Here is an 18,415-nt window from a genome sequence, read left to right as displayed (position 1 = left end):
GTCACAGTAACACTATTCTGTTAAGCTGATTTTACAAAATACATCACAGGTTTACCCAAACCTCTCGCATTTCAAGTAATCCCAGCGTGGCATTCAAAAATAAAAAGCAGCTCCAAGATAAACTTGCAAAAGCATTTATTCTGCAAATGCCAAACAGTGCAACAGAACAAAAATAAATCAAGTACAATAAAACCCCAACCTTAACAGTAGAGACATTAAATGTTCTTTTTTTAACATTGTTAAGTGCAACCACTATTCCCCACAGGAGAAGTGAACTCAGTTATTTTCCTGCACACAGTGCTGGGAAGTCTTCTGGGTCATCGGGGTTAGGAGCCGGGTCCTCCTCCTAGTGGGAGAACAAATCGCACACGAATGACATGCTAATGTTTACATATTTGATCTCCACATGTCAGCATATTGACTTATAATTTCCAGTTGTTAAGTCAAAAAAATAAACCAACACTAAAGATAAATAAATAGAGCATCTACATATAAAAAACGGTCTTACCATTAGCCCCCATAAAATGTACTGAATAATCCAAGACATAGAAATGTTTAGTTATTAAAAAGCTTAAATGTATTTTTTTTAAAAGAACGTTTAGTTGCTAAAAGCATGTTTTATAAAAAGGTGTGCCTGTGCTCTTCCACTGAGGTATCCTGCATTTTGTGTCTTAAGATTCTAATTAAGCTAAATAAAGAGTCGAGGACATACCCTCTCAAACACGGGTTTAGCACACTCTGGGCGAGTAGCCGGACCACCTCGTGCTCCCCTTCCTCGACCCCCACGACTGGGACGTCCAAGACTCCCGAAATTGATGTCCAGAAGGGAGGTGATGTCATTCACGGACCTACGCAGGAAGTGGCTGTCATCATCCACTTCTTCAAGGATCGCCTCCTTTAGGATCTAAAGGTTGGAGACAAACGGTAAATGAAGTCCAAAACCTTTAAATTGACATTAACAACACAACAGCATCTCCCGCTAAATGGTGTGAACGCTTGGTCTAGGTTTTCTTTTTGAGTGTTCATTTTTACAACGGAAGGTTACTGCTAGATGATGAAGCATACAATGTTGTTTGATCAGTCTAGTCAGTCCTGATCACCGCTCCAGTGTGATCAGGCTTTGGGTTTTCTTCCACAGATCCTTGCGTCACACTCACCTCCACCTTCTTTGACTTGTGGATGACCTTGGCTTTGGTGGGAATCTGGTCCTCTGCTTTGCGGATATTAAAGTCTGCCTTGGGACGACTTGTCGCCTGCAGCGCCTTCCACTCGTCCAGGGTCATCTCCACGGCAACATGGACCACCATCTCTCCATCCTCTTCCGCACTACAATTTGGAACAAACTACATCTGTCAATCTACTTTATTTTGACACCTTTACATTTAAATAAACATTGCCAAATACAAGCTTTCTCTTGAAAGAAATTAACAGAATTTTATTTTACTGGCATTTGTTATTATTTGATCACCTTGTTGCTGAACCTGAGAACTAACAATGTATCCACAAAATAAGTAGATGGCAGATTACTTAGTTTTTTCCATAAACACACTTTTCATTAAGCTGGCTTTACTTTAACACATTTGATTGAGAGTAAAATCTAACATGTATAGCACTCGTGAAGCAGAAAAGCAACTTTCATGCGAAAAAGTCAAACATGTGATGAATTATGTGTGTGATTCTAATTGCAAATGACCCAACTGCCAAGTTAAACCCTAAACATGTTTTAATTTGGTCTAACCATCAATTACTGCCTTTAATTTATCGATGCAAAAACACAACAGGCATGATAAACCGAGTAAACCGTATCAATTGACTGTTAAATAAGACACTAAACCAGGTAATGTGGCACAGATTTCATTCATAAGAAAGGTGTTTGTGTGCTTTACTCACCGATACTGATTATCATCCTCAGCAGGAATCTTATCCTCAGATTTGGTCAAAGCATCAGGGGTAACCTCCATTAATTCACTTCAAAAATGAGATACGACAAACATAAAGATATCCAAATTGTGCACAAGACTGTTGATATGTTTCATGTTAATGACATGTACCCTGTATTTTCGTCAGCACTGCCCCAGTTCCAGGGTCCTCTGCCTCCTCGCTTTTCCTCAGGAGAGATACCTCTGCAAAGCAGGTTAAAACAAAATGATCAAAAACACCACCAATAAGCTGTACAACTGCTGCATGAACAAAGAGGCTTACGTTCCGCTGTGTCGATCATAACCTCTCTTGCCCCTCGGGTTGAAGTTCTCGGAGATCCTCGCAAACCCTCCTCCTCTCCCTTCTCTTCTACCTCTGAAGCCCCCTCTGCCCCCTTGATCGGACTCTGTATTATAGTAAGGCCTGGGGATCATTCGAAACAAAAAACACAAGTCACTCCTTTGACTTTAGTGATGTTAGTGTTTTGAATAAAACAAGGGTCATTACTCATTTAGTTTGTTGAAGAATCACATCATTTCCTCTTTCAATCTTTACTTAGCAAGGAGAACAATCAGATGAGCTATGTCCCTTCATCGGATTAATGCATGCACTTGAGGGACATCATTTGTACATTTTTTTAACAGCAGTGGTCCTGTAAAACAGATGATGCGAAAATAAAGCAATATGGAGAGGAGAGTTGTTTCATGAATACATACTTAGGGATGGAAAAGTCCTGTGGGTACTCGTCTTGGTTGGCCCTGCGCTCCCCAAAAGCAGGCCTCTTTGTGTTCCTCTGGGACTCCCCTCGACCATACCCACTCTCAATTACTGGTCCAGGACGTCCTTGCTGTGGGGGCTGCTGCTGTGGCGGCTGCTTACGGACTGAGGAAGAGAAAGTGAGATATGTGCTGTTCAATTGTGTTACCTTATCACTTTCTTTTGTTGAAAAGTCTATGAAGAACCTCAATAACCAAAGAGTTGATCAGGCAAATGGAGTAAATTGCCTTGTTTAAACCACTAATCAAAAACAAAACACATATTACAGTCTTAACACCGCAGTGTGTGTGTTTTAATCTTCCAGTAAGTTCTTAGCCCAGATTTAAATACATGTATACTGCTTAAACTCACTCAAACTGCCTTTCTACAAAAAGGAAAGGAGGGTCTGATATCATGCAAAAAGGGAAACAAACAATACCAAGAGAGTTCAGTTGAAGGGAATAATTGCACTTAACCAAACAAGTTGTTTGCAACGAAATCAGTTGTTGACTGACTAACATACCACATATAAAGTATGCATATGTATACAGTTTAAAATGTGCTACACAACTAAAAAAAACAAAGATACCAACTTTAGATACCAAGTTGAAACCCAGCCTGACAGCATGAACATGTGTTCAACCCCCACTGTCATAGCAACATCAGTAGCTGACAAAGCCAATCAAACCGCCCAGTCTAGGCTGGACTCTCCGAGGTAGAAATACTAGCAGCTCTCTTAGGATTTGGGCCTGTTTGGTGATAATGCAGACAGGAGTCTAGCTAACCTGGAGCCGGGTCGGGGCCCTCCGGAGCAACAGGGACGCGTCTGTCCTTCTGGGATTCCTTCTGCCCAGGTTTTTTCGGCTTGGCTTTCTTCTCCTCGTTGTCCTTCTTTTTCTTTTTCGCCTTCTCGATTTCTGCTTTAGTTATTATGTCGAAGGGGTCAGCATCGTCATCCAGAAGATCCCCATACCTGTTCGCCACAGCGCACCCAAATGCGTCCGGGAGCATTTTAGCCTGTGTATGACGAGAAAAGCTGATTCCCTCCTCCTCAAGATGTACACATATCTTGCAATTACCACTCAGCAAAACAACCGTTTTCGTACAGTGCAGAGCCGCAGACAGTACTTTGCTGTGTCAGTGAACATCCAGCTAATGCCAGCAGCAGTGTCTACACATTTAAATGTTTGCACGTGTGCAGATCAGCGACCACGCCCCGTGCTCATTAATGCTGATTGGACTGTGTGTGTTGCTGTTCAAAATGGCACAGGAAGTGTCCAAAGGAATTGTACATAAAGCTCTGTAAAAAAAACAAGAGACCACTACAGCATTATCAGTTTCTCTGGTTGTACATAATGCATAGGTATACATACACATGTGTTTGAAGTAAAATTAATGTTGTTTTACTTTATTCTATAAACTACTGACAAAATATCTCTGTGTTGGCAAAAACTACTGACAACATTTATCTGTGTTAGAATCATAGGTTAGAATTCAACTGACACTGGAATGGAATGGCTGCCATATTTGTTTTCGATGGAAAAATAAATGCATAACATTTAATGTAAAATACTAAGTTTTAAACCTTTCACGTTTAGTTGCATGCTATTTTCCCTGAGTTCTGTTTTTATGGAAGCATTTTCATTGACTAGGACTTTTCTGGTTAGACTACCTGTACAGTTATGTGACAGCAGCTGTAGCAAACAACTTCTCTCCAAAATCTGACTAGTGTACCAGAGTAACCTGCTCAGGTCAAACAGGCCCATCAAAGCATCACAATAATAATCTGAAAACAATTTGGTCGTTTTCATTTGTAAATGTAATCAATTATCCCCCCAACATTATAGTATTATATTTGTAACTATAGTTGGATAAGATGTATGATGAAATAAGATAAACAAACCTTAACCCTGAATTAGCTTTGTCACCCGCAATAGGTCTGTTTAACCCCATCTAGTGGTCAAATGAGAAAGTGCAAGTCAATGGTGTTCAACCTACAGTCTCGAGGTACATGGGGTTTGGGAACCAAATCATATTTACTTCCCTGTTACAGTATTGATATTGTACATGTCATGAATCACTAGTTTAGCATACAGGCTTCTAAATGCAGTTATATGGGCAGTTTCAATTACACTGCATGATTTTTAAATACACATTGTACATTGCAGTAGGGTTATATTTGGATTTTTAGGATGACTTTGAATGAGTCAAAGACAGACAGACTGCCCAACAGTAAAGAGGCAAATAAATTCAAACAAACTGGCTTTATTAGTGGTAACATCTCAAGACACTATTACTTTACACTTTATATTTGTTAAATAGCCTTTTATATTGGCACTTAGTCATTGGTGTTACTGTTACTTCTACAATAAAATGAAAGTCATTGTATGCAGTTAATCAAAAAGTGATGGTATCTTAAATTAAAGTCTTGGTGTTCTTATGTCCAGCACGTGTTGTGTGAAGATAGACTATATTTTCATCTTGTGAAATGTTGGAAACATAAGATTGAGTGTGGGTAAACAGAGACAATTTGTGGCTAAATTATTATATTATATTATTATATTATTTTTCCTAAATGTAACACTTACACCTTTTTTCTTTCAATCACACTAAGTTTCTATTTCTTTTTCTCTTACACAGTACACCCTTTGTTCAAGTATTTCCGCCCTGATTACGTAACTTTGGCGCCTCTGAGGCACAGATCCTTTCCCTTTAAATTGACCAAAAATGTAATAACATAAACAGACTCCTCAGCGCGGGAAAGAGCCATCTGCTCCTCTGCGATGTAGAATTAGCCGCCCTTCACTCTCATTGGCTCCGTCGAGGCCAAACGTGGGTTCTGCTCGACTTGATTGGCCAATGCTCGTTTCAGCGTGCAAAAGCGCGCGTCAAGTGTTTAAATATCATTGGATAAAAACGTTGCGACCAATCTTTGCAGGAAGTGCGATATCTCTTTCTCCTATTGGCCCACGGGCTTCTAAGGTGGATCCAAAAGGGTGCTGCCATTGGTTACTCCTGACATGTGGGGTCTGATCCATGCAGCTGATTGGTCAGTCCACTGCTCAGGCGCGATTTTGCAACGCGGGACAAGGGGACAACGCTCCTGTGGGCGCACAGGTCAGTTCGGACGACCCGCTGCGGCGAGAAGTAAACTAGCCATCTTTACATGCAACTGTATATTCTGCGGATACTTTGCAGCGAACAACGGATCCAAGAGCTTTATTTACGACTTTGGAAATGAAGGACATATTCACTCCGGATTGAAAAAGCGACATATTTATGACTTTCATTCATTCAGTCATTCTTTAAGCTAATCACTAAGGAAGAGGTCCAGCTTCTGCAGTTTTCTTGCTTTTAACGGAGTTTCGACAGCCACATGATGGCCGATAACAAGCACCCGCACGTTATTTTCTGCAACGACTCGCCTAAAAGAGTTTTGGTGTCTGTTATTAAGACCACGCCGATCAAACCCAGGAGAGCTGAGGCCCTGACTCCGACAAGTCCCGGATTCAGCGACTTCATGGTCTACCCGTGGAAATGGGGGGAGAACGCCCACAATGTGTCTCTGAGCCCGGGCTCAGTGAGCGGTGCTTCCTCACCCACCGGAGCCCAGACTGCCAGAGAAGCGGACACGGAGCCAACACCTGAGCAGATCAGGGTAAGTTTCACTTATTTCACCGTTCAGCACAACGTGTAGTATGGCACATGAAGTTACAAAATCGAAACCTATATGAATGCCTTTAATTTAGTTATTGCTCTTTTGGAATACATGATGACGACACTGTAATGCAATGCATGGTTACAACAGCACTGTTTCACTGTTTGTAACAACAGCAACTTTATGAAAAAGAGAGCAGCCTACATGCAACATGATGTTGACATCTTTTTAAGACATTAACTATTCGAAACTGAGCTACTAGGCGAGGTGTATACTCTTTAGAGGTAAATAACTTAATGTATACTTTAAAGTAGGGGAAACTGTGTTTAGAGTTAGTCTTAACATGGCCGGCGTTGAGAGTCATTTAAAAAATCGCCCGCGCAATAGGGTGTGACATGGTGGATTTTAAACCCCAGTTACTTCCTGATTATGGAGCAGCTGCTCATACATGACGTCTAGTCGCGCGCCAAAATGTAACCGGATATGAATGGATTATAATGGCCAAACGTGCATCCTGTTACAATGTAACACGTGAGCACAGCTAAAAAAAATCACATGATGTTGCATTGTATGATGTAGTGTAAATCTGCAGTGTTCTTAATATCTATTTATAATAATCAAATGAATTAATACAGATGCATATATAATAAAATAATGACTGAGATGATATGCCAGTTTTAATATATTTCAGAATTGTAATTATATTTGTTTTCAATGTTTAAAATCATAAATTAATGTATGTACAAATGATGTCCTGCATTTTCCTAAGGCTGATGGATATTATAAAAATAAGAACGTAAGGTGGTGGTAGAGCTAACATAACAATTATTTTATTATTTCTGTCAGGATGGCATCCGCAGAGGGCGTCCCCGGGCTGACACTGTCCGAGAGCTCATCAACGAGGGGGAGACTTCTGCCAGTCGCATTCGCTGTAACATCTGCAACCGCGTGTTTCCCAGAGAAAAGTCTCTGCAGGCTCACAAGAGGACACACACAGGTGAGAGAGACAGAAGGATAGGGGCACTGGACATTAGCGTTGTATATAATTACATGGCTAATGGTCAAGAAGACATCTTGTTAAAGCCGAAAACAATTGACCTCCTAGCACCTAATCTCAACTTTCTGGCTTTAGTGTTCTCATTTTAAAGTAGGGGCTGTATGTGTGTATCATATAAGTAGCACTGTGTAATAATTTTACTGTAACTTTATATGCTGTTGTCTTAACAATACATCTATTTCCCCCCTCAGGAGAGAGGCCCTACCTGTGTGACTACCCAAACTGTACGAAGGCGTTTGTGCAGAGTGGTCAGCTGAAGACCCACCAGCGGCTGCACACTGGGGAAAAACCCTTTGTCTGTTCGGAGAAAGGTGGGTTTGTGGATTTTTATAAAAGACCTGTCATTATTAATAATAATAATAATAATAATAATAATCCTTATATTTTATTATAGCGCTTTATCAAAGACTCTCAAAGTGCTTTACAAATACACATTACACATACAGATCATACATGTAATGGTCATCTACTGTGGACAATACCCACTAAATACCCATTAAAGTGCAGTTCTGCTTTTAGAACAACAAGTCGAACTTTTAGGACCTTTCACTTTTGGATTCATCCCAGTAGCATGCTCAGTACGTTTGTCTGACTGCAGCTTTTAACTGGTTCTCTTATATTTAAAGCAGTGGAAAGTACCTCATTATTGTTATTCTTTTGACTAGAAAAAAATGCATATCAAAACTGTGACATTCTTTAGAAACCACATAGGTCATACATTGTGCATCTTAACTATTCTAAAATCACAGAGAAACATGGCCTCTAACGGCTACTGCACTACCTGCTTCTCTTTTTCAGGATGTGGCAATCGGTTCACACATGCCAACCGTCACTGTCCCAAGCACCCTTACTCCCGTCTGAAGCGAGAGGAACCAAAGGAGGACCAGGACAAGGCTCAGTCTGTGGATAACAAGGCTGTGGCTGAGTGGCTAGCAAAGTAAGTGGAGCCACTGTTTAAAAAAAGTGTGCATAGAAGAACTTCTATTGTGCTTTTAATCGGATTTCCTGTGTACTTTGTATGTTAATATAGTCTTTTCTGTTGCTGTAGGTACTGGCAAACCCGTGAGCAGCGTGTCCCCACAACCACCAAGGGGAAGACACAGGGCAAGTCCAGAGCAGAGGACCAGGAGCAGCAGGACCCCATGGAGTACCTCCTGTCCGATGAAGAGAACGAGGAAGATGAAGAACCAGCAGAGGAGGAGAAGGGGAGCCAGGGAGGAGCCACCAAGCGCCGCCTCCAGGAGCAGCGAGAGCGTCTTCATGGTGCTCTGGCACTTATCGATCTGGCCAACAACCTGTCTGCCTGAACCCCTTCCCACTTCCCGATGCCTGACATTCCCATTCCCTCATGTCTCAATCCCCAACCCGCCTTCCTGCTGTATGTACTGTAGCTAGAAGTGTTCATGAATGCAGATCAATGACTAGTTTAGTTTATTCTTGCAAGTTGTAAAATCTGATTTTGAGAACAAGCTGGACTGGCCTGAGATCAGTGTTATGCACATCATCATCTATTGTCACAGCACCAGGAAGGCACAAGCTAAAGCACCTTATTCAGCTTCCATTTTATCCTTTTAGGCTGCTATAATTGTAGATTTGACTATATGAAGAATGTTTTCTTTCTCCTGTCTTCTAAAGGCAAAGGAAGAGTACCTATTATGTTTTGTTTGCACTTTGATGGTAACGAGTTCTTTGAGTGTTTGTGAGTGTAACCGAGTGTGTATGATTGATGTATATATGGATTAAGCTCAGATGGACAGAATGATACAGGGTGTGGTCATACATAGGACGTATGGATGGCCTCTCATCATGCTCCCAGGTTTCATCTCTAGCATTGTAAGCACACTTTCACTTCCACTGATTACAGCAGTGGTGGTAGAAATGGACTGAGTGGTTCAGTTTAAGCATCACCTTGACAGCATGCTCTTAGAAGTGAGCGAATGTGGACTAAAGGGGGGGGGGGGGGTCAGTCTGGCATTGGCTCATTTTTATATTCGAATAAAATGGGATCATTGCAAGCCTAATCCAGAGGTCTTCAAAATAATCCATACTTTGACAGCTTTACCACTTTATCATGATTTACACACATTTGTTTTCAATTTACAATACCGGAGGCACACAGGAAGTTCACCTGGTGCCTTTTTTCTTTTTTTTATACTGGTCTTACATATTCAGTCAAGCAATCGTCAATCATTGGAGGTCGAGAATACCTCTAATGCCATATTTCCATTGAAACAGATGTTTACCTTTAAAAGTAAAATCAGCAGACCTAAAGATGGGAGATATTTCACTATGTCACCTTTTATATTAAAGGGGGACAGACCAGATATTATACGGGCATAGAAACATAGTGTTGCATCTGTCATTTAATTTCAAAAGATTAAGTTATGATCTATTTATTTCGCCATATTCTTTTTTTACTGGCTAACAATTTCTTGAACTTTGATAGCCCTGAAATCTTTTGACATGTAAAGGGAAATATTCTGGCACCAGCAAAAATCTAAAACCTTTCAAATACATTTAGGTTTGTCAATTTTGTCACCTCATTCATTTTTACGTAGCTCTTACACCCCTACTTAAGTGTTGGATTAAGCTTGCAATGCACAGAAAATTAGACTTGTCGTACGAGTCCAAAAAGATGGCATTTGTTTTTGATAAACTGATTTTTATAGTGCTTGGTGTTATCATTTTCTTTCTTTTTTGAGCAACACTACATCCTTCGACACTGTATGAACCTCTCATAACTGCCCTGTCAGCAAGCTGTCACTCTAGCTGTGATGTTTGATTCTGTTTGGTTTACAAATGACCTTTGTGGAGTTTCGCTAAAACTGGAAGGCAAGTGATTTGTTGATAATCAAAACCCCAAATGATTTATTTGTACCCCATTATAGTTTATTTTTGAAGCATTTCTAACCCTTAGTCTATTTTGTGGTTTGAGAAGATTATGGCATTTAATATATACACCTTTTTTTGTTAGAATGTTGAGTGTGAACAATTTACGAAGAGCTTTGAAGTCGATTTTTAGTTTACGTTTTTTTTCTCCCCTAACATGCTCCAACAGTTTCCATGTTTTTAGCATGTATAGAGTGATCCTGCTTGCTTGGTAGACATTTTATTACACATTTTAAGGTAATATTTCTCTGACAGGCTGTCCACACTGTTATATAATTGTTGGTTTTAAATAAACGTTCCCCAAACCTGACCCAGATTGGATGTGGACCTCAATTTATTCTGTCATGATTTGGTATGAAAATTAAAATGAGAGCCTTCTCAATGTAAAAATGAAGTAAATTAATACATTTTAATAAAAAATGACAAATGAAATATGATGCTCCAATATGGAGTACAGCAATGCCACCAGGTGGCGAATGGTAACATACTGTCCCTTTTAGATTATAGCTTCTTTCTGGGTTGAATCTTCTGTGATGTGAATCTTCAGCTCTTGTGCTCCTTCATAACTTACAGGTGTTTTCTGATTAAAGATTAAATACGAGTACACTAGTCCACCTGACATACTGCAAAACAAAAAATTAAAACAAATTAATTGTTAAACCAGGGAAAAAACGGATGTTTGGTCATCTGGTCCCATCAAAGTCTTCTGAGAACTTTCAGTTGTAGTCAGGTAAAGTTTATAATGACATTCAACACAATATGTTGATCACAAATTGTAATTATAAAAACGCCAAAATAACACTAACTACAGTAGTGATGCGTTTTGTTTTAATACATTATGGAGATCTGGTGGAGATAATTGCAAGACTTAGCAAGAACATTTGAGGAGACAAAAGTATGAAAATATAACCCTAACTTTGTAGAGCATCATCTATTGAACACTGATACTTATTATTTAAAAGGAGTCCTGAGCCCCAGATTAAGATCCATTGTGATTAAAGACCTATAACAATCCTGAAAATACATTACGGTCAATATTGTCAAATTTGATTGCCAGAATCAAATCTTAAACTCTTACCAAATGCTGAGGCCAAGGAAGTTGGTCCAAGAGAACAGGTAGTCTCCACCCACAAAGATGCCAATATAGGCAACAGCAACGTTCTTAAGAAAGTTACAACAGTAATTCCAGTTAGTGAGGACCTCGTTTGAATATAGAATATAGATGAAATGCTCGTTGATACTATGTATGGGCACTTGTAAAGGTCTATATAACTATGTAAATGTATCCTGTAAATATAATGTATGATGTCCTTTATTGTTTTATGTTTCATGTGGAACCTATATGCTGCAGGTCTCCCTTGAAAAATAGATCTATGATCTCAATGGGACCAATCTCGTTAAATAAAGGTTTAAAATGAAAATGAAATAGACAAGATGGAAATGTGAAACACAAACATAGTTGACTCCACCAAGGAGGGTGTTTTCTTGAGTGGGAAGATAGGTCATTGCCATCAGCTGAACAGTAAGGAACTAGTTTTAGGTGCATATTTAGATCTTAAATTCTTAAAATTGCAAGATTTTGAACATGGTCACTGTTTTATGATTGATTAACACTATGTGTAGTATGATGTAGATTCGAGAACCACGTAGTTTGGAACTTTAAGCATTTTCTATGATTAAAATAATGAGTTTCGAGGATTAGGAAACCTTGTTGGAGATTTGTCTGATTTCTAGTCTAAAAATCAGTGTGGTCTTACCTTTATTGCCCCCACTACTGTTGTAGTAAGTGCAGAGTTATAATAGCTGCACAGGACTATGGAATACATCAGCACAAACCTGAGGAAACAAAACAGTTGAATAAAACCAGGTGGCATGAGGGAGTAATGGAAGATCTTTAGATTTTAAAAATATCACTATTTTGTACAGTTGACAGTAGAGTCACAGTAATATAGCAGTTTGAAGTACATTTCAGTGACATACCCCATGGAGCAAGACAAGAGGAAACAAAAAACAAAAGTGGCGTCGCCCCAGTCCTTAAATGTGACTGCCTGTGGAGAAAATCATACAGGGTGGTCAGACAGAGAAAAAATCATATAGTTTTGAGCGCAAACATTTAGTAAGAATACACAAATTCACAGTTACTGTATGTACCTTGTGTAAATCTCCGGTAAACGCACTTGCCAAAAGAGTGGGGATGATGATGAAAAGTGCATTGTAGAATAAAACGCCATGCTTCCCGAGGCCCTTCAAAAGAAAGACAAAAACCTTAGATATAATGTGACCAAAATCAAATACACAACGATCATTTGTGGAGATACTTGTGACACAAAAAGTCATTGTAACGTAAATGTATTTACTTGGAATTGGAAAAAAACTTTTCATATTATACATCTATAGGCTGTCAATATCTTAAATCGTGATAGGCAAAAAAAGATACGTTTTTAAATATGTGGTTAGGAGGGCAGATGATCAAAGTCAAAGCTTTCACCTTTTTTCTAAATCTAATGTGCATATTCTTCTTTAATGATCTGATTCAATACCATTTATATTTCTACAAAAGTCTTAGACATATAGTACAAATGAAAGCAAACAATTATTTATAAAGAATTAACGACTGAGACAACTGTAAAATAAATAAGTCAGATTCGTCTTCGTTCTTTGGCAGGACAGCTGTGAGCAACATTTCCTAATACTGTATAATTTAACATACAAAAACTGTTTACTACACCTATACAGACATTAAGCTTTTGTGAAACTACCAGTTAAATACAGCATGAATGAAAGATGCAAGTTGTTTTTGGCATTTATTATTTGAAAGACAAAAAAGCAGCTAATAGCTTCGTTTTATGAGTTGAGTCAACAGGTTTCTGAATTGTTCTCTCAGCGATCAAAACATGGTACCTGCTCTAGTTTCCACTCCAAATAAATGAGGCCACATCCAAAAAAGAAAAGGAAGAGGCAGAATTTAAAAGTCTAGAGACTAAAGATAAACAACGGCTGGCACAATTTGAACATCTACAAGAGGTGAAGGAGTTGAACACCACAAGAGTTTGAGTTAAGGTTAAGGTTGATCTGGACAATATGCTAGCAGAAGCCATAAGAGCCAATAATCTTCTAGCACCAGAGTCAGCATTGTTCACTGAAGATGTGTTTCTTCTGACAAGAAGGAACGAAGCAACAAGCCTCAAAGAAAGAAGAGAAGTGGACATCTTCAAGTAAAACCAGTTGAAGTTGTATAGTACAAGGACAATATCCTCAGGGTTTAAAAGAACCCAAGTGTGTCTTTCCGTCTGTGTAAAGACCTACACACAGAACGTGCAGCTTACCTCGGCGCCAAGTTTCTTCTTGGTGTACACACCACTGGCTGCAGTGAAGGCATCGTTGAGCAGGATGAAAGTATAGCCCTCCAATTCGAAGGCTAGGTCAGAACTAGAGGAGAGGGAAAGAGGTATGGAAAGTATAGGTATTAGGGCTTAAAGCAGGGGTGTCAAACTCAAGGCCTGGGGGCCAAATCCGGCCCGCGACTTCATTTTATGTGGCCCCGCAAGAGCTTGCAAAGAATATTATATTTATTATATGGTTACATGCCGTTTTACAGAAACACATTGCCAATAAACAACATGTCCCACAATGCATCTCATTTTGTGACATGCACACTGAAGAGACTTGTAATTATTTGCCCAAGACTTCTGCATTCAGACGTAGTTAATTATTAAGTTATTACCCTATCTGATAATAATCCAATGCAGAGGCAATAATGTAATACAATACATTATTTTATATATTTATATAGTCTTAAAGTTACAACCGGCCCTTTGAGTGCAACCATAATGCTAATGTGGCCCGCGATGAAATTGAGTTTGACACCCCTGGGTTAAAGGATCTATTAACAATTCTAAATCAATGAATTCAGATTTAACAAATCTATACCTTGCAGCAACCATGGCACCGAAGACTATGGCCACAACGCTGTATACAAGGCGTCTTGGGAATGATTTTCTGGAAAAAAGGGAACATTCAAACATTCAGATCAAAGCCAGAAGCTCCTGTCTTATATAATACTTCTGATATATGAACCTCTTCATGTAAGTGGGCTCATAATACATAATGTTCTACACAGTTCAGAGATATGTCTTACTTTAGTAAATATACTTCCAAGATCATCGTCATCAATATGGTGAACTTCCGTAATACTGTAAACATGGGTAAACTGTAAAAGCACAAAACACGTTTAGGAAACACATGAATGAGCAGCATGAAATTAAGGACTACTAGATAACATCCAAAATGGTTTAACCTGAGTTTTTTGGTGCTTGCCAGTCCTGTTATATGGTTCCCAACATTCAGCAAAGGAAGAGGGAAAATCTGACAAGAAATTAAAGGAGTAATATATTTTGAAAACAAATGTTATCAAATCAATTATAATAGTATTTTTTTTATGAGAAATGCTTACTTTAAAGAGAATACTTCTGTCAAAATCTTGAAACTGGACTTTCTTTCTCATTTTGGCAGCATAAAGGACAACAAGAGTGACAATCATCTGAAAGGACAAAAGGGACAATGAAGAAGGATGTGTGTGTGTGTGTGTGTGTGTGTGTGTGTGTGTGTGTGTGTGTGTGTGTGTGTGTGTTCAGCACACGTTTTTAAAGTGAGTGACATATTTCCCCCCTCAGTTGCTCTGTCATCATGGATCTGAAAGTTGTGTTTGCGATTGTCTGTCTGTGCGCTCCAGCCATCAGCTCCACTGAAGGTAAGGACCCCATTATTATGACAATTTATGTTGAAAGCAAGACAACGCTTTAATAGAATCGTTTTTTAAGGTAAGTTATACATTTTCAGAGATGTTTATATTTTTGGGCAGAATATACAGGAATTGATTGGTTTTTCAGGGTGTGTGTGTGTGTTACAGCCGCTGCTACCTTGTGCCCTTAACTCTGTGTGTGTGTGTGTGTGTGTGTGTGTGTGTGTGTGTGTGTGTGTGTGTGTGTGTGTGTGTGTGTGTGTGTGTGTGTGTGTGTGTGTGTGTGTGTGTGTGTGTGTGTGTGTGTGTGTGTGTGTGCAAATGAGCTGTGCAGTTCCTATGCTGTCAGTGGCCGTCTCGACCTCGCAACATCCGCGGGGATTGGACAGACGTCACCCAAGCCCTGCCCGCTTCTGCCACGTCATCCGGGGAGGAGTATAAAGGCTGGGCACGGATACCATTCGGGAGGCTCTGTATTGTGTGACAGACGCATCAACCCTCTCCTTGTGAAACTGCCTTCGTTCTGTGACTTCTGAGACTGTTTAGCCGTGTGTATTCTGTGTTAGCTACACTGATTAGCAGTGTATTCAGTAGGGTTTCTGGGCGAGCACACTGATTAGCAGTGTGTCGTCGGGTTCTGTGTTAGTATAGGGTTTGTGTGTGGATATTGCTTAGATCCAGGTTGATTAGCACCTGTAGACCAGCATTCCTGTGTGTATATTGCGTAGATCCAGGTGATTAGCACCTGTGGACCCGCACCAGCTGTGTTTTCCCACAGCCCCGTTTTGTTTATTGTTTTGTTTCCACTTTAGAAGTGAGGTATTTCCTTTCCTTTTGTATAGTATTGGGCAACTCTCTTTTGGAGACCCTTTTGTGTGAGATAGTGACAGCTTGACCCGTTGTTGGGCCAAGCTGTTTGTGTAGCCTACATCATTTTACTTAGTTGCCGTTACAAATAAACCACCTGTAACATATACCAAATCCAATCTGGTCGTGTCGTTTCCCTTTTGTATCCCTAGCCAAGAGGGAACGTAACAGTGTGTGTGTGTACATGATTCACATTTGTATAAACACTCAGAAACATCCACACCTGGACAACTTACCTGGCCAATTCCCAGAAACAAGTAGGACGGAAACCTGCAAATCCAACACAAAAACAATAGCTGACTGTGTGGTATTGCAATGTGAATCACGTATTGCATTGTGAATCATTTAGTTATAAGCTTCCTTTGTGTGTGAGCTTTCTACATTGTTATTGCTATGAATGAAGATGAAAAGTAGGCTACGTACATGCACTCAAGAAGTACACTTCACTTCAGTATATCCATTTTATTATTACTTATTCGTCGGCTACTTTGAAAAGGCTATTCATATTCAAATTATAGATTAAAAATAACACTTTTCACAAGCTACCCAGCAGTTTATGTAATGGTTAACCAGCTCCATTATTAAAGTTAATGCGTACATATTGATACAGTAATTGAATATACATTGTATTTCATAAAGGGAAGCTATGCTTTTGGCCCCTAACGTTTGTTTTAGTTTAGAAACGTTTTAATGCAGGACTTTTACTTGTATAGAGAACGCTTACTACACTGTTTGTATTACCACTTTTAATCATAGTCTTAGCATAAAGCTTTTAACACTTGTTCCACCTAAATGAGTTGACCGCATGACACAGCGCCACATAGCCTACCTGAAACTCGTCAGCACGGTTTTATTCACCACCGTGATGAGGAACGAGCAGCTGGCGTAAAACAAGGCAGAATACAGCTTGAGCATTCCGGAGTGTTCAACAGTTTGTAGACCGCCAATGGTAGACATCTGAAGAAACTATAAAGACACCTGTTACAGTTTCTTTACGTTTTTCTAAGGCGGAGTAATTCCTGGTTTAGTGGTGGGAGGTTCAATCCAAGGGAGCCTGCCTGTGGGCAAGGGGGCGGGTGGCAATCACTGCTGCAACAGGAAGTCAACTCAACTTTATTTGCACAGCACCTGTCATACAATTGCTTCACAGAGCAAGATGTAAACATGCCCTTCCCTGTTTTAGTTGATATTGAAACAAAAGCAGGCTCCACCAGTGCAGGACATTAGAAGTGAGCTGGCTTTGATCAGGTTTATATATGTTTCTGTCACAATTTGTTTTCAAGTTAATATAGTACTGCATTAATGAGACATGAGACACTACCAACCCCAAAAGCATTAAAAGCAGCCTAAATGTGTATCATGTAGCCAAATATACAGAGGTTTGCATGTTAAACACACGTTATTAAAACACTATGACAGTGCTTGCGTTCACACACTGTTCATTGTAATATAGCAGGCATTAATGCTCAACTGTAGACTGCAGTGCTGTCTGATAATTATGGGAAGTTAAACATTTACTCAAAGTCAACAATGTAGGCAAGAAGAAGACAAAGCAATTTCAGTGCAACTCTGCTAGATTATGCCGCACCCATAAATCTGCTGTTTGGAACACAAACCACCTTATTTAAATGGGTCACACCACAGGGTTCAATATGTTGCTTCTAATAGATCCGTAAAAAGGGCAACCATCTTGAATGTGGCAACCATTCTGCTAAAATGTGCTGATTATTGATATTTTTATGATGCATTCATGGACTCATGTGTCGTAATAAGTTATATTTTACCGAAACAAACTGGATCATGTTCAATTTGAGGCCTGTTTCCTGAGTGAAACTCTGTGAGGAGGAAGTAACATGCAACCTGTGCTACTTTTTAGGGCCATGTGGGGTTGCCTGCATGTAAATGTATAGCAACAGCAAACACTTTACACTATGGGAAAAAACTCACTTCGGCAAACATGAGGAATCTGCAGGACAGATTATTTTACAATAACATGACAATAAAAAATCACTGGTTGTTGTTGTGCATTAAATAAGACCATCATGCCAGTAGAGGGTGCTATTGCATCAGACTTATGATCTCTTCACAGTGTGAAAGAAAACAGGCACTCCTTCTGCTTTAACTTTACTTTTAAATGTTTGATTTTGTTATGCTCTATAATATTCTCACTTGCTTAGAGCTAAATAGCATTTGTATTCTTGTTTATCACAGCACATTAACATTGTTAAATCACCTTTTTCTGTAGTTGTATTAACAAAGAGGATACTTCTTCCTTCAGCTTTTCAAAGTATTGCCCTTGGAGGCAAGATGAGCCACAGCTGAACCTTTCAGAAGGTTTGAGTGCTGATGAATCAGTGCCTGGAGATTTAAGATCACAGATTAAGTTGTTGGCAAGAGTTCAACAGCAGGAGACAGCTGTGACATGTGTAACAGTCATTTATGCTGTTGCCCAATCTGACACCATTATGTTTGTTTTCTTGGAATATGGTTTCTGATAAAGGGAGTGGCTAAAGTGAAAAGCTCTTTG

The 18,415-nt window shown here is 39.5% G+C and overlaps 3 protein-coding genes across 3 annotated transcripts; 1 reads left to right on the top strand and 2 right to left on the bottom strand.

The window, feature by feature from the left end:
• Window positions 1-118: 118 nt before the first annotated feature.
• LOC117558617 (intracellular hyaluronan-binding protein 4-like) lies at window positions 119-3,855 on the bottom strand. The gene is made up of 8 exons (XM_034234907.1): window positions 3,462-3,855; window positions 2,637-2,802; window positions 2,203-2,343; window positions 2,052-2,123; window positions 1,891-1,968; window positions 1,158-1,326; window positions 713-904; window positions 119-346 (listed from the first exon to the last, which is right to left on the bottom strand). The coding sequence occupies exons 1-8, from the start codon at window positions 3,685-3,687 to the stop codon at window positions 281-283; spliced, it is 1,110 nt and encodes a 369-aa protein (XP_034090798.1). The 5' UTR covers window positions 3,688-3,855; the 3' UTR covers window positions 119-280.
• A 1,907-nt stretch (window positions 3,856-5,762) lies between these two features.
• Window positions 5,763-10,596, top strand: znf367 (zinc finger protein 367). Its single transcript, XM_034234960.1, has 5 exons — window positions 5,763-6,334; window positions 7,181-7,331; window positions 7,583-7,702; window positions 8,190-8,328; window positions 8,440-10,596. The coding sequence occupies exons 1-5, from the start codon at window positions 6,053-6,055 to the stop codon at window positions 8,696-8,698; spliced, it is 951 nt and encodes a 316-aa protein (XP_034090851.1). The 5' UTR covers window positions 5,763-6,052; the 3' UTR covers window positions 8,699-10,596.
• A 74-nt stretch (window positions 10,597-10,670) lies between these two features.
• Window positions 10,671-16,948, bottom strand: slc35d2 (solute carrier family 35 member D2). The gene is made up of 12 exons (XM_034234959.1): window positions 16,718-16,948; window positions 16,125-16,158; window positions 14,734-14,820; window positions 14,578-14,645; window positions 14,419-14,490; window positions 14,211-14,279; window positions 13,607-13,709; window positions 12,432-12,524; window positions 12,261-12,328; window positions 12,038-12,116; window positions 11,359-11,441; window positions 10,671-10,903 (listed from the first exon to the last, which is right to left on the bottom strand). The coding sequence occupies exons 1-12, from the start codon at window positions 16,843-16,845 to the stop codon at window positions 10,777-10,779; spliced, it is 1,011 nt and encodes a 336-aa protein (XP_034090850.1). The 5' UTR covers window positions 16,846-16,948; the 3' UTR covers window positions 10,671-10,776.
• Window positions 16,949-18,415: the final 1,467 nt, after the last annotated feature.

The sequence above is a fragment of the Gymnodraco acuticeps genome, unplaced genomic scaffold (genome assembly GCF_902827175.1).
Source record: "Gymnodraco acuticeps unplaced genomic scaffold, fGymAcu1.1, whole genome shotgun sequence".
Taxonomy (NCBI): Eukaryota; Metazoa; Chordata; class Actinopteri; order Perciformes; family Bathydraconidae; genus Gymnodraco; species Gymnodraco acuticeps.
Note: the sequence above shows the minus strand (reverse complement) of the source record. Positions and strands in the feature narration are given on the sequence as shown.